The following is a 25,643-nucleotide window of genomic DNA, read 5'->3' as shown; positions in this document are numbered from 1 at the left end:
TTATGGATCCCTTTTAAATGGAGATATTCTATGTTTCTGTGTTTTATTTTTTGGTAATTTTATATAATTTTGGGATACAATCATAACACATAGTAATAAGTGGTAATAAGCACTTCAATCATAACACATAGAAGTGGTAACAAGCAGGTAAAATGAAATGTTTATGCCCTTATCATAATAATGCAATGCAGGGGACTACAGTGTTGGAATGACAGGAGTGGGGGGAGGCGCAAGATGACACTGGAAACTTCAGGGTTGTAAACAAGTCAGTGTTGGTCAGCTAAAAATACACTGACCTGGAATGTTGGGAAAAACCAGTTGCAGGGGTAACAAAGCAAACAAACAACTCCCATCACACCGAACCAAACCATCTAAAGACCTGTGGAAAACACTGAAGGGTGAGCAAAACACCAGGGAGGTGAATGTTAGGAATTGTTATAACAACTTTGGCTGTCTACAATAGACATGGGTTTTTTTCCTTGTAATAGCATTGTTTTCTTTTTTTTTTCTTTGTAATTATTAAATCTGACCTGATAATGAGCCTGTCAAGAATTTACCTGTGTTGACAACAGACTCTTGACTTTGCAAATCATGTTTGTTTCCTTCTTTCCGAAGCAAAAATATAAGCGTAATAACTGTTCCTTGAGGAACACAAGACGATTAGCTTGACTATCATAAGCTATTGATATATTTTCTAGCCTTCAAAGATTATGCTATTTTCACTGATCTGTGATAGCATTTCAAAAATAAATTTCTTGTATTTTAATTCTTCTCTTTTTCCATAATGTAGAGGTCACTAGAGACCTTTCTAGTGCTCTGTGTCTTGCCAGACTAACTGTAAGCAAAATCTGCTTTATTCTGACCAGACTGTGTTTCAGTGTGTATGAGGCATAACATGAATAATATGTGATGGTGAAAGGTAGCAGGAGTTAGGTTCCCAGTCATGTAATGGAATGGAGATGTGCAATAATACAATACTGAAGATGCTGCAATCATATTTTTTCCAGTACAATAGCAAGTTTAAGATTTATTGCCCTCTTTTGTGCCACATCATTGATTGCTGCCCTTGGGCCATAAGTTCTTCAAGCTGCAGCTGGATTATATGAAGTGTTCATCTGCAATATCTATTAAGCAATCAGACTTTTTGATCCTGTGCCCTTTTTTCACTGCACCTTTCCTGTGCTCTGAGGCAGCTGGATCTGGCCCAGTATTTTTCTCCAAAACACGCTCCCTCAGAGCAATACACTCAACACCAGTCAAACATTCATTCCTTTACTACATGGAGGAAGATAAAAACGCCTTAAATACTCTACAGATAGTTGTATTTGCAAATGTAAGGACTTTAACTCAAAGCAGGTCTTGAATATTTCCCATACATTTTCTGTACTCTTAAAATGTAAAATGAAATTAACCTGGAGGAAACAAAAGTAAATTTGTTTTTAGCTTAAAGCTTGCTGTTTGAGAGTCTGTTGAGAGTCTTTTAAAAGGATATTGTAGAGCAAAAGTCTTGTGTATTACCAAGAATGTTTTAGTGGTACTCTCAACTGAAAAGTAATTGAAAGGGTGGGTAAAAAGGGCTCGTTTTTTCTTTATTTCAGTCACAGATGCACCAAAGCATAGAAGCAGCAAAACATTTTCAGTACCTACTTGTTAAGAGTTGAAAGCAAAAAACTATGCCATTTATTTTTGGGTACCAATGCAGTTGTCGTAGAATACTTATTAAAAAAAGAAAAATAAAATGATGCAAACATTGGTAATGTATCATTTGCAGCTCATAGTTTTAGTATCAGCTTTGATAAATTTCACTTTATCCACAACTAAATAAAGAGTAAGAATGGGCATTTCCTGCTAGTTGCTTAGCACACAGCTGATTTCAAAATGAAGAGAACTGATAAACCATGATTTGATTTTTGAGAGGTTTATAGCAAAAGTCTTTCACGTGAGAAGAGTTTCAGATCAGGAGTTTTAGAGCGAATTACTTCATACTGTCAGCTTCAAGTGCATGGAAACATTGAGGCACATTCCTGTAAGGTGTTTCTCTTATGTTACAATTAAAAAGACATTATTGTGTTTTGCAGCAATATTTGCAAACAATTAGTGAAGGTTTCACAGTAAAATATTTACATGAAATGGAGATGGTGCACAGCAGTGGCCAAATACTCTATTGATTTCTACGCAGTGCACTGATAACCTACCTGTAGAATATTAAAGACAGCACAATATTCAAATGTGTTAAAGAATGCATTAAATAAAGGTTAACCAGCAACAAAGTTAGTAAGACTTATTTGATTGTAAAGGTAATGCTTCTTTAAAAGTGTGTCAAAGGAAAACAAAAACTGAGATAGGGTAACAATCACTGGTTTTCCCTGAGTAGCATGTATGTTGGCATCAAGTGATATATATCAGATCATGTACTTCAGAAAACAAAATCACACCAAAGCCAATTATGTTTCTTTCATAAAAATGTTTTAAGCATGTTCTGGTTTAAAAGACAGGTGTCTGCAAAGGAAGGCAGGAACCTCCCTGGAATGGAAAACATGACTGTCTCCCAGTCCCTATGGCACCCCACACATTGGCCCTGGACCCTCAAATGGCCGGGAAACAGGGAGAAGGCGAGCAGGCGTGTGTGTAGAGCCAGCGGTGAACAGGAGTCTCGGAGCCCAACGCGCAGGGGGCCGGCAGGAGGCACTCCCGGTCCTGGGTTTGGCACCACACCGCTGGCCCTGAGCTCCCGAGGGGCAGGGAAGCAGGTGAGCAAACGGGCAGGCCCTGGTCGCAGTGCTGCAGGAAAAAAAAACCAACAAAAAACCCAACAGGGCAGCAGGATCTTAGGTCAAATCCACTCACTGTGCTGTCCTTATCCCTCACTGAAAGGAACGACCAGCTCCAGCTCCAACCGCTGCAAGAGACCCCAGGCCCCCCTTCACCCATTATGACATCCCCCGAGCCATGGTGGAGAAGGGGGCAAGGAGGAGGCGAGGGGGAAGGCAGTTAGGTCAGTGACAATTCTGGGCACAAAATGACTGTGGGATAACCCCATTACCATGAGCCACCCTCTGTGCCAGCCCCACAAAACAGAGCATTAAAAGCAGTAAGCATTGCTGAAAGGTTCGCATTTTACAAGATGCTGGGCATGTCATGTTTGTAACAAGTGTGAAACAAGAAATTTTATAGCTTATGTGTACATAATATGTGTACCTTGTACTGAATTGGTCTTAAAGTGTGCCATTCAATTTATTAATAAGTACTCTACTGCAGTGTCTTTTAAGATAGTTGACTCCTATCTCAACAACTGTGGAAATATTTTATCTCTACAGAAAGACATGGTCAGATTACAGACAACTATGCATTCATACTTTCATAGCTCAGCCTCGAAGTCAAGATCAATTCAGTTATGGACAATTTTATATTTGAGCTTAAAAATAACATTTTAGCAATAAATTGCAAATATCTCACTGCACAGACACAGGCAGAGGTGGCATCTTACAGTGGTTTCCAACAACGACCTGACTAGTAGAAGTGTCTCCCAGCATCTAGTTAGGAACGCCCTGGGCCAGAGGTACTTTCTATGTGAGTGATAATCTGTAATGGATTTTCCCTCCAGGAACTTGCCCACTGACTCTTGAAGGTACATGAGCTATGTAGAAAAACCTCCTTCTTCAGACTATACTGGCACCCACACCTGTTACAGCAACTGATAAAAACAACTAATCACTGAATGAAAGCACAAGCCCAAGTGTATCCATGTGCACCAGCCAGGAAAATGCAGCCACCCTCCATGAAGCCAGTGCAATGCAGCCAGCTCTATATGCACCACATGTGGCTGACATCGGTGCCCATCACACCTGGGTGCTCTAGGGGAAGTCATCTGCTGAACAAAAATCCGGCACTTTTCTGTGCGTTATACTGTATGTAAGATCAAAACAGTTTTGTACCGAAATATTAAGAACTCCCAATATTACATATTGTGAAAAACACCAATCACTTGGTTTTTTTTTTAATTTTAAAAGTTTAATAGTAATAAAATGGTTATAAAAATAGTAGTACAATTAGAGTCATAATAATTTGGACAATTTGAATTAGGAAAATATGAGACAATAGAGACAAAGAGTTACATATGTCCAGGTACCTTTTTCTGGGCAGCACGAGCCCAAAAAAGGACACATGTTAACAAAGGATTAACCCTTAAGAGCTATAGCCTGTTGCATATTCATACACTCCTTACGTGATGCATAAATTCCATTCAAACAAAGGATTCGGTCTGGTCATCGTCAACTTCTTCCTCCTAATCCTAAGGCACCTTCAATCTTTAGCTAGGCAGGAAGAATTCAGTTTCTTCTGATAAGAGAACAATAAATTCCTTTTCTCTGAAGGATTTAGGTGTCTTGTGGCTGCCATCTGGTGTGAGTGCCTCATTCCTTTCTTCAAAAAATATCCCACTTACATAGTTCTTATTTTAACTACAAAAATTACCTTTTAACTACAAGACTACATTTATATTATTAAAATGTTAATATAGCAATCAATACATCAAAATACATATAGTAAATATCTGCGTAGAGCCATATAATATGCACTTTTCACACATATGAATATCCAAAGAGATTTATTGTTGTCCAATCGCCAAAAAATGGCGACAAGAGTATATCCTTATGTATATGAATATCCATCCTCGCTGAAGGAAAACAGGCACTGCAATGCAGCATCCTTAATGGTTTGGGGACTCAAACTGTAACTACGGGGCTGAAAAAGGACCAGGCCGAGTACGTTACACCGCGCAGGGCCTGCCCGGCCCCGTGTGCGGCACAGGGCGAGCCCGTCAGGCCGCGCGGTGCAGCCGCGGCCCCTCAAGCGGCCCGCCCGGGGCGGCCGTTCCGGGAGCACCGCGGGCCCCGCGCCCGCGCGTCACGTGACGCGGCCGGCTGCGGCCCGCCCCCCACGGAACGGAGCAAAGGGTAAGCGGCGGGAGCGGCCGGGAGCCGGGCGGAGCCACGGGAACCGGGCGGGCTCGGAGGGCCGGGGCGGGGAAGGGGCCGGGGAGCCCGCTGGTGGAGGAGGGAGCGGGGACGGGCGTGAGCAGAGGGGGCTCCAGGCGCGGTGGCGGGGGCAGGCAGGCGCCGCGCGGCAGGCCCGACCGAGAGCTCGCGCCCGCAGCCGGTGCCGCCCCTGCCCCGCCCCTGCCCCGCCCCCGGCCGGCGCCTCCCCCGGGGCGGGCCCTGCCGGGCCGGCGGAAGCGCCGCTCGCCGATGGCGGCCGCTGCCTGCCCGCCTTCAGTCGCGTGTGCGATCCCTCCCTTCTTCGCCCCTCAGATTACCGGGATAGCCATTTCCCGTGGGGAGGGACTGGATTAAACAGAACCGGCCGAGTCAATAGCGAGAAGCACCGCTGCTCTGTGCGCCTCCTGGCGGAGGCGGTGCGGCAGGCGGCCGTGCCCTGCTGCCGGTGGGAGGCGACGTGCTCGGGCGGGGGAATGGGCTTGGAAGCGACTCCAGGGTGCTGCTGCCCTTCCTTGGCATCGTGTCTGCAACTGGGAGTTGTGCTGTGCACGGCGCTTGGGCCTGGACTCAATGCAGCTCTTACCGTATTTTTCTGCTTTAATAGGCTTCTATCACATCTTGTATTTGTCTTATGAGGACCACCGTTAATGGCTGTTCTCCGGTAGCCTGATGGAGTGGCTTTCCTGCTACCCTACAGCCTGGACATCTGAGAGAGAATTTTTTGTTACTGTTGTGTTTCTTGTTTGTTGTTTGCTTATAATGATATAACTTTTCCTAAAGTGGCTACTTTTCCATGCCTGGTGCTTGTCCTACAATCTGTTCTTACTTTAATGCTTCTGCGTATAAAGACTGCAATGCTTGAAGCTGAAGAGATTCAGCCAGTTCCTAGACGTGTCTCTCTGGTGTTCCTACTTTCTTAAAGTTGGCAAAAACCTTAGATAGAAAAAGTGCAGCTAAACAACAAGTAGACTCTAACTTTGTAAAATCTTTTAATTAGCCAGTATTCCATTACAGTTTTACTTTTTTTTTTTTTTTTTTTTTTTTTTCAATTACCATTCTGGTTCTGTGGAACTGGAATTCATTGAGCACACCAAGAGACCAGAATAGGCAAAGCTGCTTTACATATCTCTCTAAATAATTTTCTTGTACCACTACGTTTTAATTTTCTTTTTCTCCCCTAAAAGCAGATGCCACACATACTTGTTCACTGTTCATCTAGGAAGAAAATCAAATTTGTCAACAAAATATATTAGGAAGACAGAGCTTCTTGAGGATTTTCAGGTTAAGTGAAATAATTCCTCTAGAAAACTTCAGAATTAGACTTTCTTTTTCCAATATGCAGCTTTGTAACTGAATACATATGCATTTTGTAAAAAAAGTCAACATTTTTAACTACTGTATTTGGAAGATTTTCAGGACTCTTAATTTACTTTTAAAATTACATGTTCTTTTATTTAACTTGTATGATGTTACCGAAATAAATTTTCTCCTGGAACTGGTGGTAAATAACTATACACATATTATAGTAGTGGGTGATATCCAGATCCCTGAAAATAGTATTTTAAGCAAGCTAGCAATAATTTGAAGATACAAATGGTTTCACAGTCACAGTTGTAATTTTGTGGTGAGATCTTTATTAGATGACTAGGGTGCCAGAGATTTAATCTGTTTCTGGAAATCCATATCCTTATGCTTGTTAAGCTGTTTTGCTTATTCTTGGGACCTGAGAAACTTACACAGCAGTTTAAGTTATCAAGAATCCTAGACTCAAAATCAGTATGGTGGGGAATGATGAAGTACACTAGGTCTGCTCTTAACACCTCCCACAGTGACCTCTAGAGTTCAAGGATAAAACATGAGTTGTTAAAATGAAGGCAATTATTTTTGAAGGCATGATTTTCTGTATTAGTTTGTACATGTAGTTTATTACTATTCCCCAGACAGCAGGTGGTAAGTAGTCGGTTCATTGGATTTTACTGCTGGCTTTCATGGGAATGTTCTGTCGAGGAGTCAGTCCCAATTTCCCTGCTTTGAACAAGGATACACAAAGCTGCTTTTACAGTAGTTGTGGGAGAACTTGTTATTTTTGTGAAATATGCTGAAAATGGAAAATACCTTTCAAATAGTAAAATAATTTTCTATTCTTTCTCTTGGCATCATTTTTTCATACCATAATAAATATTATTTTCAGTCATTATTCTGTTCTCGTATACTCAGTGTATACTGGCATGCTTTAAAGATTCATAGCTGAGACTCTTCTTTCTTCTATTAATTTGGTTTTGTATGCATTTGACTTTCTATTAGGCTGGAAGAACCTTCCCTGTTCCATATGAAACTTCTTCTTAATCCAAAGGCAAAATGATTTAGAAGAATTTGTTTCTGATGATGTTAATGCTTGAAGCTGAGTGCTGTTATTCTTACTTTTAAAAGGCTGTTCATTGAATGTTATCTGAATACTTGAAGCTATATATTTTAGTGAAAAATGAATATTTCCTTTTTTTGCTGTCTTTGTTTTTGCCTGAATTTGGTTCTGGATAACCACAACTAACATCACAGTTCAATGGTGCTTGAAAGAACCCAGAGAGCTGACTAGATGAATGCACAAATTCATTGAAATTCAAAGGTTATGCTATTGTTTACTGTAAATGTAATTTACAAATTTGGTAAGTTTCAAAGCAACTCTTCATTTATGCAGTCTACTTGAGAGCAAAACATAGCAGCAGCTGGTAGTTATTTGCAAAGGACACTTTAATTTAAACAGTTAACTTAGGCATTGAATCCTTAGGCTGAAAGCAACACAGAACTTTCAGTTGTAAGAAGCTGAACATGTGTTCTGTTGCTCTCTTAAGTGAGTTCCAAAAATTAATGTAATTTAGTTCTTTCCTATATCTACAGTGTATATTAATGATCTTTAGTTTCTTTGAAGGTGCAGGAACATGAATAAACCCAAATATTGTAACTTTTATGTTAGAAGGACTGGTACTCTGCCAGCCACCTGCATGCTAGCACTTGGAAGATATTTCATTACATCTGAAGTGCTGGGAAAAAATCTGATTTGTAACAATTACTAATGTTTTTAATTGTAATTTGTATCCTTGATGCTTGTGTGTTGAAAATGGAATCCTGAATAACTTGTCAGAGCTAAGGGATGGCTGATTACTTGCCATTCTAAGCTAGTTGTTAATTTGATTGCTGAGACTAACTTTGATCTCCAGCTGTGTTTTCTTCTAGTTTTGCTTATATTTGAACAGTAAAATGTTCTGTTTGGAAGTACAAGATTGTCCATTAGGGTAAAATCTGTGTACTTGAAACACAAAATTAATTTCTAAGAATAAGCAATATGAATTTCTTTCCAGTTACAACCAACACATCAACTAAGCCTTTGACATGACATAGATCCCAGTGATGGGATATAGTAATATTGTATTAAAAGAAGAATCAGTTCCACATTAGACTGACTTTTTTCCCTCAGCAATAAATCTATGGCTGATTATGTTCATGATTGTTGTGCTTTAAGCTTTTCTATTTGGTTTGTGAGCTGAAAGCTCATTATGGTTGATCTGGTTTTGTCTGCTTCTGGGAACTTCTCTGTATGTTACAGCACTGAGAAGATTAGAAAAGTGGATTTTTATTATTGTTTTTCTTTAGTGTGGTATACTGGAAAAAATTCTACATATTTCATAGGGCTGGGAGCTATTACATGGAAATTGTAATTGCTTAAATTCAAGCAAAGGCATAAGAAAATGTACAAAATGGAGTTGAAACTAACAAAATCTGCTGTTTTGTATTTGGAACAAGCAAAACATCTGGGTGTCAGAACAAAAAGAGTAATTTAGAGAAAAGAAAAAAGAACAGCAGAGCATACATGTGCAGTTGCTGAAACTGCAGATTAGGTTATGATTTTCTTCTTTAGTAACACAAAAGTTGTTTCCATGACCTGAGATATTTCCAAACTCAAAATAGAGGGGTGTTCTTTCATGTCTGTGTGCTAGGGGATAGAGAGAGAGTAATATGATGGACGAGTAGGATGAGTAAAACCTGTGCAGAATATAAATTCATTAATTGAATAGGCATGTTACCACTATAGTGGAATAATACCAGGATAGAGTTGGTTTTATTGAAGGATAAATGAGAGCTGCTTCTGGAATTAGATAGGATTTTTATATGAAAACTTAAATGCACTGATCTATATTGATTATTCTAACTGAAAACTTATGGGCTAGTCTATTTTGATTCTTCTGTGGCGTTCATCACCATCATGTCCAAGCCTGTACTTGGGTAAATATATATGAGTTAAATAAGCCTACTAAAAACTCTGCATACTTGTACCCTTACAGTAATCACTATAATATAAAAATTACGGAAATGTGAAACTAAAATGGGAAATTAGGCTCAGTCTGCATGGCAATATTTAACTCTGGCCTTGTATCATGAAAGATTGTAGAAAAAGAGTGTGTAAAAAGGTCACACAAATTCTTATACTGAGTGGTATCCTGTTAATCATGGTTGTTAAGCCAGGTATAACCTCATATTCAAATTAGACCAGTCTTAAAACAAAAGCTTTTGTCCTCAGTTTTATGTTTTATAGGACACAACAAAATTTGGCTTATTCATGTGTTGTGAAGTTTTTTGTTTTGAAAGTCTTTTTTATTTTCAAACCATATCTCCTGAATTCTAGTGTGGTGCAATTGATTTATTTAAAGACGCATATTTTGATTGGCAGAGAAGTTGGTTGTTTCAATGGATTCTTGAACTATATATCATATAGTAACTAATTCCTGAACAAGATCAAATAGATAATTTCACACAAATGTAGCAGTCTTGATGGGGTAGTTGCTTTGCATATAGGTTGTAATTCCCTCCTTCCTGTTCCCTCACGTCTTCTTGTAGAAGCACATCAGGGGCCATTCTGTTTCCTTTGCAGATGACTGCTAATGCCTTGTTTTTACAGCTATTTTTCCTATCATACTTCTGTGGGTAATTTTTAAGTACCTAGGTTTGCAAATATATTGTAACCTGGGGCTTTCTGAATTACTTGATGATTTTCTGCAGGCTGTGTGATAAACAGTGTCTTCTAATGTGCAGGCAAGTGTAAGAAAAAAATAAACATTTTATACATAGAGAGCTATCTAAATAGCATCTCTGCTCCATATGTTGTAGTACCCATGAGGGGCTCATTATAATCCCTGGACCTTTTGTGCACCAAATACTTCAGTCCGGATAATGCTGTGCTCCATCTGCCTTAATCTCTGAGCTGCACAATGTGAAATTCTTAATGCTTTGACCTGCTATATGCTAGCATTTTTGATCTTGGATTTTTCTTGTCCGTGTTTCCATTTCAAACAAGTCTTCAAGGTTGTTGGTTTGAAGTTTGTCACTTCTACTGAGTTATTCTGTGGGGTTTTTTCTTTCTCTAAACCAAGTGTAACGTAGAGGTGCTGAAAAGTGTATGCATCTCTAAAGTATTTTATTGAGTTTTTTTGTATTTGGTTAGGTTTCTTCTTTTTTTTCCCCCACATATTTTAAGTGTTGTGGTTTGTTGATCTTATTCAAGCTGTCAAATTGGTCAGAGATCCAAAAATATGTGGTAGGGAAATTATTTTTTTCAGTAAACAATACTTGGCTTAACTCACTGACATGCATTTAAACCTGTCATAGTAAATCTGACACTGCGCCGTATTTCACAATTTCACTCCAGAAATATGATGCTTTTAAAATCTACAGATGTTTTAGAAATCTCTAAGAGCAGAATATTATTTTCAAGAATGATGACTATCTTATGTTTTCTTTATAAAAAAACTCCAACCAGAATTTTTCTTTTAAGAGTAAGTGTCTACCCTTTACTGCCCTAAATTCTCTCTTGTGAGTGCAGTAAATGCTTATCATTACTTTTTCCCCTTCTTTTCTCCTACGACCATCAAAGTTTAAGAAAAAATAACACTGAACATTTTAATCCAGCAGTATTTATCAGTTGAGGATTATCCATTCACATGTCCAGTTACTGGTAGAAGGTAATGCTGCAAATTGCCTTTCTGCTGCCCTTCCCCTGTGGCAGTGCAAGACAACTTGGAGCTCCTTGTATGGAAAGAGTGAGGGGAAACTTCCCATTTACTGGCACTTGGGTGGTGAACTATTTTGTCAACAGTTGCATGGGAAGTCTGCATGTGTATTATTTACTCATTTGTGCTTTTTAGAGGGGAAAGTTTATGAAGCAGACCTGGCAAAAATGTGAGCACTGTTAAGTCAGATACTGATATGTAGTAATTTAGCTATGTGTTGAAAATGTTTCGCTGTATGAAAGGACTTAAGGTTGTCGATGGATTGTTTTTAAATAGTTCTTCTCAAATTGTTTGGAATGTGTGTGCAAATGTTTGCTGTCTTTTAGGAAGAAAGGCTTCTGCTGAGCAGCTCAGTTTGTGTTATGGGGAAAAGCTGTCCTTTGCTGTGGGAGGTGGGGAACCAGGAAAAGTTCAGAATGTAGCTCATCATTATAAATGAAGGACTCATCATTTTGGTGTAGAGGGAAGACGAAACCAATGATTTGATCTCTTACCGAGAGGAAAAAAATTGGGACAAGTAGAGAAGTCCTTGAGCACATAAGTTGTTGGTTTTGGTGGCTTTGCAAATTGATTGCTTGTAGGGGTGCTGTTGGTGCTTTTCCCCTCATGTTTTTTTTATATTGTGCCATGTAATCCTACATGTGTTTAAACCCACAAAAGTAAGACTTTAATTCCCACTGTTGTCCACAGCTGCTTAGTACTGCTGGTGTTGCCTTGTCCAAGTGGTGTACTGAGAATGAAGCATTTTGTCTTAGCAGTTGTAACCTGACTGCTAGATTCTCTGTCGCTATTAATTAGCTTGTAGTTCTAGGAAGCATATGGTGGGTCTCCTGTGGATTGTCTGGCCAATTACTTCTCTTCAGATTCTGGATTTTTCTGTAGATACTAGCATGGGGCTTCTGCAGGAAGTTTCTAACAATATCTGTCCATGGATTCAGTAGACAGGATGGGATGAATATTCATGTTTCATTATTAATGAAAAAGATGTTTGAGGAATTTTAAGAGAAGTTGTTTGATTTCTGAATTTTTAAAAACTATTCTTAAATCAGCCATATTGTGATACATGTGTCAGACAATGTTTTCCTGCTTAAGTTCCTCTAGAGAACATGGTGAATATATTTGTGTGTAAGGTCTCGAAGTGGGGTTTTGTGGCTGGCATTGCTATTAGAGCAGAGGAGGTCTGAGATGCCAGACCTCATAGCAGAGAAGTAGAGTTCCAGCCACAAAACTCAAGATGCAAAGTTCAAAGTAAATAGGTTGAGAGAAGAGTATTAAGGTGTAGGCAATAATGTAGTCAAAAGATTTTTTGACTGCATTGATAATGTAGTAAAAATCTGATTTTTAGAGATTGTATTTAAAGTGGCATATTTTCCAAAGGTAAAGCTTTACTGATTGAGGCAATAGTCTCTTTTGGTGGATTGAATCTAATAATCAGATTTTAAATGATAAGCTGAGAGTAAATCCTTATAGCTTTTGTCTTGAAATGTTGAGGGCTTTGTTCTGTTTCACAACCTATTACAAATTATTGTATAAGTGGTTGATGTGAATTGAAAATGTTTTCATGAAATGTTCAGAAAGAAAATGACTGAATTACAAGCAGTGTGAAAATCTAAACTTGTGAGCAAGTTACAGATGATTAAATATTTCCACTTAAAAAAAATTAAAACCTTTTGAAGGTGAATGTCACAAGTAATAGTCTCAGAAGACAGATCTTGTCATTGCAAAGCTGTTAATATCTATAAAGAATTCTAGTGATGAATATGCAGATGGCTTGTTTTGTAGAACTGAATTTTTTAGGTTTTATGGTTGTTTGGAATTAAGACACTCTATCTGTGACAGAAATACCACCTTCAGTACTATTTCATCAGAGCGATATCAGTTTATATTCTGCATACAAATAGTTAATCACTTCCATGTTTCTGAAAATGCAATAAAGAAAAAAGGATTATATTGTGAAATTTTAAGTACTTTGTAAGGGGATTGAATGAAACTGTATATATTTATACTTTTCATTACTTTAATTGAAAAATAACTCTATATTCTTGGATATAAACACAAGCAGCAGTTTAAAAGGGAGTTGCCAATAGGTGAAAGACAGCATTTCTTATAATCCAACTGCAGTTATGTAAATTAGGCTTGGGTCTATGCAGCAGTACCTGGATATTCAGCTTGCTTTTCAGAGGGATGACTAATACAAACAAACAGCTGGTGTCTCAGTACACTTTGTAGGTATTTTCCAAGCATGTTCAGGGCTAAATAAAAGAGTTGAGAGGTAGTATAATACATGGAGCTGGAGTGGAATCATCCCATGTGTCATTACATAGCTGCCTAGTCTGCCAGCATGCTTTTAACCTTGATGGAGTGGTGAACAAGGAGTCATCATGTTATGGTGTGTCCCTATGATATGTGTGACAATTTGAATTGATTTTATGTTTGCAGTACCACCAGTGTGAAAATGATGCATTTGTGCATTTTCATTTGTGGAAATATTTATTAAAGAAAAGGTGATGTGTTGCAAATAGCTTTCCTTTGCTTAACACAATCCACCTTTGGGGGTGAAAAATGAATAAATACCAGTGTGTGGAGTGAAAATTATTTGCAATGCTTCTTTCTTCCAAAATGCATTATTGAATTTTGTCTGCTTGCATCACTTTGCTTCTTGCTTACCTGCCACCTTGAATAATTTTTATCAAGTACTTCTGCTGGCACAGGATTGTGAGAAATGTTCAGATTAGCTAAAGAGTAAATGTGAAGTATCAAGCTCTGTTCTGTAGAATAGACATTTAAAATCTGATTAAGATTTCTGGTTTGTTGGTTTGGGGTTTTTTCCATTCTCATGTACACATTCTTTTTTTTCACTCTGAATATTGTGAACCTCTAACAGATAATAAATTTATTCTTAATTATTCTGTGTTAAATTGCAACATGTTGATGTTACTTCAAATTTTTTCTATAATGACTTTTTTCTTTCCTTCATGTTTTTCAGACTATGGCACAGGCTCAGAGGTTGGGGAGGAGATACATTAAAGCCTTTTTTAAAGGTTTCTTTGTTGCCGTTCCTGTAACTGTGACTTTTCTGGATAGAGTTGCCTGTGTCGCAAGGGTGGAAGGAGCATCAATGCAGGTATTGCTGGAAATATCTTGGTCTTTCAGGAAATTAAAAGGTTGCTCTCCACTGATTATAGCAAGGCGAAAAAAATCTTTTTCTCAATTGTTATTACATGATGTTCTGGTATGGAATAGTTTAATTTCTACTTTGTTAAATGTTTTATGATGTGAAAAAAAAGATTTTGAGAACAAAACTTCCCAAAATTCTATGTCAGTAAAAAGAAAATATATGGAGAAGTAGTGATAAAGATAGATTGTTTTGATATCTTCCTAGACATTTAGAAATATTTGGAGCAAAATATTTTGTTGCTTGGGATTGAATTGATGACTCACAAAGAGGCTTTATTAATTTTTAGTAGCTACATGTCATGGTTTGAGCCTGGCACAGAGCCAGTGCCCCCCATGAAAATGCTTCACCCTGGTGTCTGCTGTGAGATGTGACCAGGAATAAGCAAAAAAGGCTCCAACTTAAACATAAAGAACACTTTATTACTTAAACTACAGGAAAATAGGGAAAGACTATAAGGAAAAGAAAAAAAAATTGAAAACCTTACAAAAACCATTTTCCTCCTCCCCACTACCTGACTTTCCCAATCCGATACATTCTCCCAAATCATCAACTGCCCAGCCTTGGCCCCACACTTTAGTATACTCAAACTGCAGTTCATGAAGAGGAAAGGAGTCCTTCTTGTTCCATAGGCTTCTCCTGGAAACACACTGAAACCTCGTGTGCTTCCTTGTCACTTCGGCACCGCCCGGAAAAAGTCCTTTTGCCGCTTGTGACATCTTCCTTCCATGCCCAGTGCTCTCACCACTGAGGCATGGCCAGAGCTGCTTTTAGGGTTGTCTTTCAAGGATGCCTTGTCTCACTCCAAAAAGGCACAGTCTCTGCTTTGGGACATCTGTCCCCCCCATATTTTTCCAACCCTCTGGGGCCGGGGGGTCCTCACGAATGAACCCTCCTGGTTTTGAGGCACTGCCTCCCCCTAAATGCAGTCTGTGTCACAGGAACAACTGAGTCCATGGCCACAAGAAAAGTCCAGCCAAAAGGCCACTCCAAATCATCTCTCCCCATCCAATCATCTCCACATTCTTCGGGCCAGGTCCTTGTCTCATCTCATCTCTTATCTCCCTTCTTATTCAGCTTCGAGGAGGATTAGCATTTTTGCAAGGCCCCAATCATGAAAGAAAGGGTTAAAAGTTTTCAGTCTCTGTCTATCTCAGAACGATGATACTCCCACACGTGCTGCTGCTGCGGCCGGCCGGGCTGCACTCTTCCCTCCCCTTTCTCCTCCTGGGCCGGCTGCTATCACCGCCGACTCTCCCTCTCTCTCCCTCCGGGGGGGGGGAATGGCTGCCCGATGTCTCTTGGGGCTCCTCCACCCTTCCATCCTTGAAGGCTTTCTCACCCCCATCTCTGTCCAGGCCCCGGGCCTACCGCATGGCTGCCCCTCCCCCCGCCCAGCAGCAGAGGCTGGACGGGGGAAGAGATCTGACCTCTGCGCTGCGACGTCCCAAGAGAGAGAGCCAAGGGCAGTGCCCTGCTTTTTAACCCCTGTGTATTCTCGGAGGTGTGTCCAAACTTCACTGGCTACACCAGGTGTCAGTCTCAAACCCAAAACCTTCATTGGTTTGACCACAGCTTCCCAGAATTCCCACTTCTTCCTGGTCAAACCACCACACTACATTATAGTAACTGTATGGTAAAACTGTTTCTTGCTATACTTGTTCTTACTATTGAACACATAATGCACAATTGCAGGGAAGAATACTGAAAGTGGCATGAACCTACTGTCATTGCTTCTCTTTATCATGAAATAGGCATCAGTTCACTGTTTTTACTTTGGTTATATTGAATGCTTATACAGCATAAGCAAGTAAATATAATGCCTAACATTTAGATGATAAATACTCATGAATACTATTTTTTTCACCGTTTATTTGATCTTGAAAAAGCTATATTTTAACGTAGGTAGAAAATTTCCATGTTATTACTTTGCATTTTAAATCATATGCACTGCACTTTGGTATGCATCACCACTGATAACAATGATGTATTTTGTTCCAATGTTGCAACATTCCAATTAGTAGAGTAAGGATTTGATTTTTGGATGTCAAGCTCTCTTTTCTGATTGTCTTAATAAGCTCAGAACCTTGAAGAGAGATTTCACAGCAATCAAGACCAGCTGCTGGTGTTTCAATTATGCAGAATTTATGCATGGGCTAGAAAACTTAGGCTTGATCCTGCACTTGGCTGATTTATGTTTAATGTTCTAAAGAGTATGTGGAGGGGAGGAGGGAATGGCAAGGTGGCATTGTGTCTTTTGTGGCAGTCTCTAATCTGATGTTTAAACTCTGTCCAGAAACCTCAGCAGGCAGCTCTCACATCAAGAACAGTGATGGAAATAAAATTGTGTTACTCCAGTAATTCTACAATCCAAGGCCAAAAGCTAGGTGTAGCCTAAGTTATTATTGCCCTTTTCACAGATGTTTTTCTAAATATCATTGATAACAAGTAAAAGTGAGGATGATCTGAGGGCTTGCAGTTGAAGAGCCAGAAATTCACACTAAAAAGGAGAGGAAGGGAAGACTGTGAAAAAACCTGTTCTGTTATCTTTTTGCTATCTTCAGGTAGGAGGACTTCAAATATATAGCACAGCATCTGGAGAAGTACAAAATTAGCCAGATGAGTACAACTCCTCTGTTTTCCATCTTCCCATTTTTTGCCTCTGTTGCAGGTCTAGAGCCACATGGAATGTTTTAAGATGCAGATTCATGTTGGATTTTTTGTTTTGGCTTTCTGCCTTTGTTTGTTTCTGTTTTTTGGATTTTTTTTTGCTATTAGCGGGTGTGACCTGAGCATTTAAATGTTTAAATGTTTTTTTTAGCACACCACTTTGCCATTTATTGTTTCATCTTTTTCTGCCTCTGATGTAGTGTTCTGTTTGACATCCATTATTGTGCAATAGTTTTGCTTCAGTAGCTGGATAGAAATTTCTTACATTTCCCTCTCCATAAGTCTGTTTTGCTTCTGGTTAGTACCTCAGTTTTATATTTTCTTTGAAGTCAGTCCCAAGTGTTTGAGAGTGCTCTGGTATTGTTTTGGAGTGTTGCTTTGCTACTCACTTGAAGAGCACATAGTTGACTGTGGTTTATCCATGGAAGATTCGAAGAACACTAGTCATTTTCTTGGATTTATTCAATCTGACAAAGGGAAAGCAATATATATAATCACTGGATTATTAAAATTGAAGCTTTTCCCTTGCTGTATCTGTTAACTAAACATTCCCTCTGTTGACTGAAAAATGGATAGCTTGAAAGCTGACATTAATAATTTTACTGACACTTCAGTGTTTGTAAAACTCTCTGGTTGTATTCTGAAACAGAACTGAAATAGAGTTTTGTTTTAAACTTCTATGGATATGGCCATTTTTCAGATTGAAAAAAAAATCCTAGTGCTTTTAATAAGATACTGATTTCCTTGCCAAGATTTATTGGACATCTAAGCAAGTCTGACAGGGACACAATTATAAGGAATGTATCTCTCTCCTTAATAGTAGCTTGAGGGAGCACTGGTCATGTTGCAATTCTCTCTGTTAGCTGTGTTCTTTGGAGAGTGATCTATGTCAAACATATCTTAAAGCCATAGGTGTGAGGAAGACTGAGGTTCAGTCGGTTTGAAGTCAGATTGTATCCTTCAATCACATGCTTCCAGTCATACCTTATTGTCTCAATTTGATACCATGGTAAGATTCTCAAGAATCTGTTTGTAATAGACCTCTAAATTGTCTAGCTGCCTTTGTATACTCATAATTCTGGCTCCTGATGAGCCTGAAATTAAAAGTTTTGATAAGAAGCAAGAAATAAATTTCTATGTGTCATGCTTGCTCTCCTGCTCTTGTTCTCTGCTGTGTGCTTTCTCTCCCCCTACACTTTCTCCATTTGTTCTGGAACCAGCCTTACTGCTGCTTCACAGTACTGATAATGGGAACACTTTTTGACACCCTGGCAAGCATATGAATAAAGCTTCTAATGAAAATTAAAATTTTCTGACCCAACCAATTAAGAAAGACTTCATGCATTCCATTGTCTCCAGCTGATTTTGTATTTTTCAGTGCTTTCAGCTACCTGTCATAATTTCACTTGTGCTGACTTCAGTGTATATGTGTATTAACTCTAACCTATAGAGAATAAGTGTGAGCTATTGCAGTTTATAATTTTAACAGTTTAATAGTTTCATTACCTTCGCTTTTATTTCCAAATTTCCTGAGATTTTTAATCATCACATGAGATAGTTTGTTGCTTAGATTGATATGCTCATCTAGCATTCTATTAATAGTGTGTTTCTAGTGAATTGTAATCTGTTTACAATATTAAATGTAAGTGAAAAAAATAACTGTTAGTAAGATTTCTTAATTGACTGTTGTGAATTTTTTTGTGTGACTTCTTGTAGTGTCTTTAAAATGTTTGTTGTCATATGGACTGCTTGATATTGATTTATGTTATTTTTTTATTGAGTTTCCTTGCTTGTCCAGTATTACAGACTCTTCATACATAAAGATGTGGAAAAGGAACCCCTCGTGGATATATAAATTTGTAAATTCACTAAATCAAGTGGACTGTTTTAAAGTGGGATAGAGAATGACAGCATATGTGCAGCTTTATATGCAAGTTCTATTGCAAACAGTTCAACACCAAGGATTGTAGGAAGTGACCTGAGCAGTGATCTCTGATGAAGCACTCATGTTTCTGCAGCAAACATTATTGAATGTTCTATTCCATTATGCATAATAGCAGTTGTAATTATTCTGTGGCAGTTTCTCTTAACTTTATTATTAGAATTACTGTACCTAAGCCTGTAAGCTCATGTGAATATTCTTTGTGTTCCCCAAGCTTCAAGCAAATAAGTTGTGACCTTCACTAGCAGCATAACAACTATCAAGTTAATCATTATTTATAGCAAAAGGGCATGTTTTTACTCTCCTACTTATGGAACCTCATGTCCTATGAGGCTTCATCATATGGCTGGGGATCTCAATTTGCATGCTTTTAGCATTAGATTAGTTAATAATTGGAAAGAGTAATGTTTTGTGGCTTCTGCACCGCAGTTTAAATTAAGACCTGTGTGCCTTATTTGTAGCAGGTTTTTATGCCAAAAACTTGAGCAAAGAAGTTATAATGCTTCAGACTAGAAGGAAGAAACCTCTGTGTCATTTTGTTTCTTATGAAAAATCCTTGTGACCCTATTTGTTGACTCCTTTTGCAGAAGCTGTATTTTGATTTTCCTAGACCTGAAACCTTACTAGCAGTTAAAATATCATGAGGAATAAGTAGTATTGTTTCTATACTTGTTTGTTGTGGAATCTCAGTTAGTTACAATAGAGAAGAATATACAATAGTTATTTACAATAGAGAGGCTTGCTGAAGGATTTATTATTTTATTTTTTGTAATAGACAATAGTGATGATGTAAATGAATAGTTGTCCCCTTGTTTTCCTTCGCTTTTTTCTAATAAAATAGTATTATTGTCTGCACGTTTGTCAGGTGGTTTTTTTTTTTGTGAGAGAGAAGAAAAAAGCCTATACTGTTGTATTTTTCTCAAACAACATTCTAATGTGTGAGTTGAATATCTACTCTATATGTCAAAATGAGGTCAGGTATTGTTAAAAATGCATTTTGAGTGCTTTAAGTTAAAAAAGCTTATGCAATATCCAAATGCATTTGAATTCTAAGGTAATGCCTTTGTTTAAATGCATAAAAAATAGGAGTCAACTGGGATAGTGCAACTAGGGCAATACTGTAACTACCTGGTGTATTTCTCTGTAAGATGTAGTTGATGTAAGTTTATGTGATACAAAAAGTGTGAAAGCACTTATTTAGATATATTCTAAATATCAGCTGTTAGATACATTATCTTTTGGAACAATGGTTTTAAGGTTTCTATTAAAGGTTTCATCCTCCTCTTTTGGCCTTTTAAGGCAGATACCTTTGAGTACTAAGGAGTTTACTTTGTGAGAATATGTCTTATGTATGACTCCTGCTTTGTAAGATTGGCCTGTGCCTTATACTTAGTAGTGTTGAAAGATTCTGGCCCTTATGTACCTGCATTTGGCAAAGTGAGTATGACTGAATTGTTTGTGAGTTTGTATGTAAGTCACTTGTATGTAAATATTTGATCCTTTGGTGGAAAATGCTGTAAAGGTGATAAATAATTCTGGAACTCTTAATTAAAAACTACTAATAAAATAACTGCTAATTAGCTCCTGGTTTTCATTTATCTGGTCCTTGCAGTGCATTGAGTCTAGTAAATAAAGCAGCAATGAGTACTAATATATTTATAGCTTAGACTCAGATCATATCTCTATGGGTATTCAAGTGATCTGCTTTGATCCCCTGATTTACCTTACTGGAAATTTGCCTGTAGCCCAAAATGTAACTAGCCTTGTTTGCTCTTTAACTAAGCATATGATGTCATATCCCTCCCCCTCTCTCTACCATGTTTATTCTTTTGACCTAGCTTATTGCATACTGTTCATGTGAATTACACCTACTGAGGACCCTTCCTCTTTCACCTTGAAAAACTAATTTTTCACAAATCCCCTTTGAAGCATGTCTTTGTGAACCAATCATTCAACCAATGAGGAATGAAGAAACTGTAATAAAGAGAAATTGCTTTTGAAGTTAAAAATAAATACTAAATAACCATTTCATTTGAGAGCAGTTTTCTGAGTAGTGACAGAATGAATTTTGACACTGTGTAATTACTAGGGTTGAGAAGAGTTAATTTAAGTCCTCCTGTTGGTTTACTCATCAAAGGTACCATCAGTTTGGAAAGGAGAATATCAGCAGTGAAAGTCCAGTGGTTTATGTGATGGTTCAAGTTATAATGTAAGTGCCTTTTGTACAACAACAGCAACAATAACCAAATTTTTAGCTAACACTGCAATTACCATACAAAGGAGGGGTAGCTTAGTTGTGACATGTGCTTTATGGCATATATCACCTAACTCTAATCAGTGATTATCTCTTGGCCAAATTGAGAGATACTGTAATTTTGTTTGAAGACCCTGAAAAAGCTTTCTGAGAAATAAATAGAAAACTTCAGTCTTGAATACTCTTAAATAATTTCTATCTAGTAAAAGGAGTCTCTGTTTTAAAGTAAACCTTGAAAAAATGAGTAAAGACAGTATTGTGATGGACTTCTTCCTCTGCCCTTTCCCAAGAGTTAACTCAGAGGAAGCATTGATCAGGTACCCTGGTTTTGTATCATATCACACAAAATAATTTTGGGGGATTTGATGTGCCTCCTAATTATGCATTAATTACTTCATTATTTTGATTCATGCCCTTTTGTGTCCTGTTATGGAAGGCCCACATTTGTTGCCAGTGTCAGTGTGTGCTGTAGATATAGGGCTTTTTTTTCCCCTTTGCAAAGGATGCTGAGATTACTATTGCTACAAGCCCATATTTCATTTTTAGTGCATTATGCTTTTATAAATAGTAAGATGCCTGCAAAAAGCTTGGGTGTTTTTTTTGGTTTTATTGTTTTTTTTTTTTTCCCTGGGAATTAGTGTACTTGGTTCGCCTTTGATTTTAATCTTAAACGATAAGGAGTAACAACAATCCCTTCTTTTCATCAGGTTTGCTGTAAGTATGTAGGGGGATAGAATATAAGAAAATAAAGGTAGTATAGAAAGTAATCTTACCCCTAAGGAGTTGCAGCTGGGCTAATTATTAAAGATTAGGAGCAGGCCTGACTTTGACAGGCTACAGCTGTCACCAATAAGAAGAGTGTTATAAAAGAGTGGATTGGTTGGTTGAGGGGAACTGGAGTCGGTTGGCTGCTGTAAGAAGAAGGAAGAGTCAGTGCTTAGAGGAGCTGCCTATGAGAAACATCAAGGAGGTATGAAACCCTTGCAATAAGGAAAACAACAAATGGAACCTTTGCGATATAATGACAACATAAGTATGTATCCTGTGCAATCTGATTGCATGCAGTAGTGCGTTAAAAGATGTGAACTAGAATTCATGAATTAATGATCTTTAATGATCTAGTGTCATGAATTAATGATCTTTAACGTGTCATTTAATAAAGAAGTGTATTTCAAATGTATTTCCTGTAATAGAACAGATTCTTGGCCTCTTATGGTGAGTATTGGTATGTTTTTTATCAATTTTAATGTGTTTCACGTGTTGATGGAAAGGTAATTAGGGGGAAGATTGAAAAAGAAAATGTAGATCTAAATGTAGGTCTGTTTTTCTCCCCTTCTCAGCCTTCTTTGAATCCTGGGGGAAGACAAGCATCTGATGTAGTACTCTTGAACCACTGGAGCATTAGAAATTATGATGTACAACGTGGGGACATTGTGTCACTGGTGTAAGTAATTTTGCATACATTTCAATACATACTTATGTAGATGTTGAACTATCAGTGTTTTGCCTACAATAATGTAGGTATATACATGGGCAAGGAGCCTAACATTTTAAATAATGCATTATTGTTACTTCTATTGTCTGTTTTCAAAACTCAGATGTTCAAAGAATGCATTACCAGGTTTTTACTTGAAAGGAATGCAATGCAAGGTATCATGTGATACAGCGTGTATGTGTACCAAAACTGCCAAGACCAAAGAGTTGTGAGATGGAAAATAGGTAAAACATTATGTGGCCTAAAGGAGTATAGTTTGAGTTGCTTGGCTATGTACTTAGGAGAAAAAATTTCCTTATTGACTAGTACTGTATGTTTTTCTTTCTGGTGAAGTATGTCTACTGAATAAAATTTTAGATAAGACCTCAAGGATTCGCCCACCTCCATAAGGACAAGTGGAGCAAAAGATGGAATTCAACATTTAAAATTGGGAGGTCTATGTATCAAGACAAAAGGTGGCAGTGTTTCGCTGTTCAAAATACTCAAGACTAACAGGACAGAAACTCCATTTCAGCCTTAATATAATATAGAAATAGAATGTCAAAGTGCTCATAACTGGTGCAGGGATATAATACATACTCATATTATATGCTTGGAGAGTTTAAGCTTAAGGTTTTAGTTTTGTAAGTGAAATGTACAATATGTAAATTGTAACAAAAATGTCTTTGGAAGCCATATTATCTAACTGCCTTTTTGTCATATATCTTTTCTAATTGTCCCTTTTTTTGCTTTCCTCTTTGCTGTAGTGGTAATTTGTAAGACAATTTTCTTCTTTCGCTAGATTCTTAAAATTTGCACTGGGATCTGTCTCATTTTCTGTCATGTAAAATTTTCTGTAAATAGTCTAGCTGCAAATATGAATTTATTCGTATTTGCTAGAGATAATATTGCAAGAGGGCTTCAATTTCAGGTCACTCAATGGATGCTGTAAAATGTGATTCTGCCTGTGCATCCCTCTGCCCAAGTCATGCTCTGGTGATTGTTTAAAAGAATCAGGATAACTGATTAGTAATTAATAGACTGAACAGAAAATGAGCACATTGTCTGATCAGAAAACAAAATTAATAGTTTCATTCTTATTATACTCCTTGAATGTTTGTAATTTTGTCTGAGCCATCTGCATTGGTTATTTTCACTTTGCTGTATGTTTGAGCAGGATAACTAGTATTTTAGATGCAGTGGAGTTTTTTGTATGTTTGGAAGCTTTTCCCTAATCTTGGTAGAGTTTATGTAGACCCACATAGAAGAAGTTGTATTTATGCACTTTATGGAAGCTTTTCTTAGTCTTTGGGAAGTCCTCTAGATAATCAGATCAGAGTATTCCCAAAGCATTTTAAGATCAATACAAAGGAAGTTAAACAATGTAAAAATAATTTATTGGATAGTTTTAGTATAAAATATCATTAAATGTTTACATTTTCAATAACAACTTTTAAGTACCTCATGGTACGGGTTTGTTTGAAGAAGTTTTGGCCTGCTTCCTTATTGTATTGTTAAGTTTTTAATTGTGTGGTAAAGTCTTGCAGGATATAGTATCTGGATGTGATTTTGTACCTGTCAGTTTTTGGGAATTTTGCTGTACAATGCTTCTATTGTGTAAACGGGTTAATACTTTTAATCTTTTTCATTTTGGTTTTTTACTTATGATTTCTATAACTCACATATATGCATGGATTTTACTTGCTGGTCCTCAGATCCTGATTTAGGTAAGGCATGAACAGGGAAGGCAGATGTCCTATCAGGTTCTCCTTTACTGATCCTCTCAGAAATTCAGTTGAGAAAATATTGTTTTGACTGAGAGAGGCAAATGAATATGTAAGCCTTTGTTTTGTATCCTTGTTGGCTGCTTGACATTGGTCCCCTGCCTCCTCTTTGCCAAGTTGTAGTAGAAGATATTTTAGAGGTTCTGGAAGGGTGGTCATTTGTAGAACAGGAGCTGAGGTAAAATATTATTTCATGGCAGCATGAACAGGGCCATTCAAACTCATCTCTTTGCTCCAAGTTTTGCCTGTTGACCTTCTACTTACAGTGGACTTTTGCTAGCTGGGATCTCAACAATCTCTTTAGGAATTGTGGTAGAAACAGCAGCCATCCAGAATGACATGGTATCTCTGATGATATGAAGAGAGCAAAGAGGTGAGTCAGTCTTGGTGGTCCTGGATGCCCCAGAAGAGAATCAGTGAGCCTGTGGTCATGATTCTGGTACTGCTTGCAGATCCGAAAGTTTTTCCTCTATTGTCCGATCTAGTTCTTGATAAACACACGCAAATATATATATATATACACACATTTATTTTATGACTTTGATTACAAATGAGCACCCAAGTACTCAAGTATGTGGTGATGTTTATACCTAGTAAAGGTACTGAATGAAGACTGCATGTCTCTCTGTCATCTTGGTCACTTTAACTGATGTAGGTGAACCACTCATCTCAGTCATAGCTGTCATAGCTTAGCCACTGTACAGGCACATGTTTTAGACAAAATATTTACAACAACATTAGTCTTTAAAAATATTAAAGTCAGGTAAAACCAATGGAGATAATAAGTTGGTAGCAAAAAAATATTTCTTTAATGCAGTATAGTATTTTACAGATAGTTATATCTTACTTCAGCCTTTAGAATGTTGTTTCCCTTTAGTTTGAACTCATTTTTATTGATACCAGAATTAGGAGAGCTCAATGTTACATGCTGTAACTTTTGAACTCACAATTTTAAGTTCATTCAGAACTGAGCAAAATGTTATCATCCTTAACTTGATCACTTGCTACATTCCTATTTTAGGTAGTGCTGTATTACTGGGACTTAATACATTGAAAATCAAAACAGGAATAATTTTTAAATAAATGAAGTAATTTCAGGCATTCTGTGTTTCAGATTACTGCCTTTCCATCTCTTAAATGGATTTTAAAAAATTAAAAAATGTGTTATCTTTTTAGTTTGGAAAATGCATTTATTTGTCTTTGAAGAGGAAAAATAGTCATGTAGCACATGATGTCATCTTTCAAAGACAAATGCTTGTTTTTGCCAGGCAGACCTTGATTTTTCAGT

At 37.7% G+C, this 25,643-nt stretch overlaps 1 protein-coding gene across 4 annotated transcripts in view; it reads left to right on the top strand.

The window, feature by feature from the left end:
* The first annotated feature begins 283 nt into the window (after positions 1-283).
* Positions 284-25,643, top strand: part of IMMP2L (inner mitochondrial membrane peptidase subunit 2) — a 419,753-nt gene continuing 394,393 nt past the window's right edge. For 2 of the 4 annotated variants that reach the window (XM_074539894.1, XM_074539895.1), the window contains exons 1-4: positions 284-398; positions 2,492-2,750; positions 14,043-14,180; positions 22,438-22,541. In XM_074539894.1, coding sequence (XP_074395995.1) covers positions 2,529-2,750; positions 14,043-14,180; positions 22,438-22,541 — 464 coding nt within the window. In that variant the 5' untranslated portion in view covers positions 284-398; positions 2,492-2,528. Of the gene's footprint in view, positions 399-2,491; positions 2,751-4,795; positions 4,956-6,148; positions 6,279-14,042; positions 14,181-22,437; positions 22,542-25,643 lie in introns of those variants that run through there. The other 2 variants (XM_074539896.1, XM_026790365.2) reach the window with 2 other exon arrangements.

The sequence above is a fragment of the Zonotrichia albicollis genome, chromosome 4 (assembly GCF_047830755.1).
Source record: "Zonotrichia albicollis isolate bZonAlb1 chromosome 4, bZonAlb1.hap1, whole genome shotgun sequence".
Taxonomy (NCBI): Eukaryota; Metazoa; Chordata; class Aves; order Passeriformes; family Passerellidae; genus Zonotrichia; species Zonotrichia albicollis.
The sequence above is the reverse complement of the archived record's forward strand: the minus strand, read 5'-3'. Positions and strand labels throughout refer to the sequence as shown.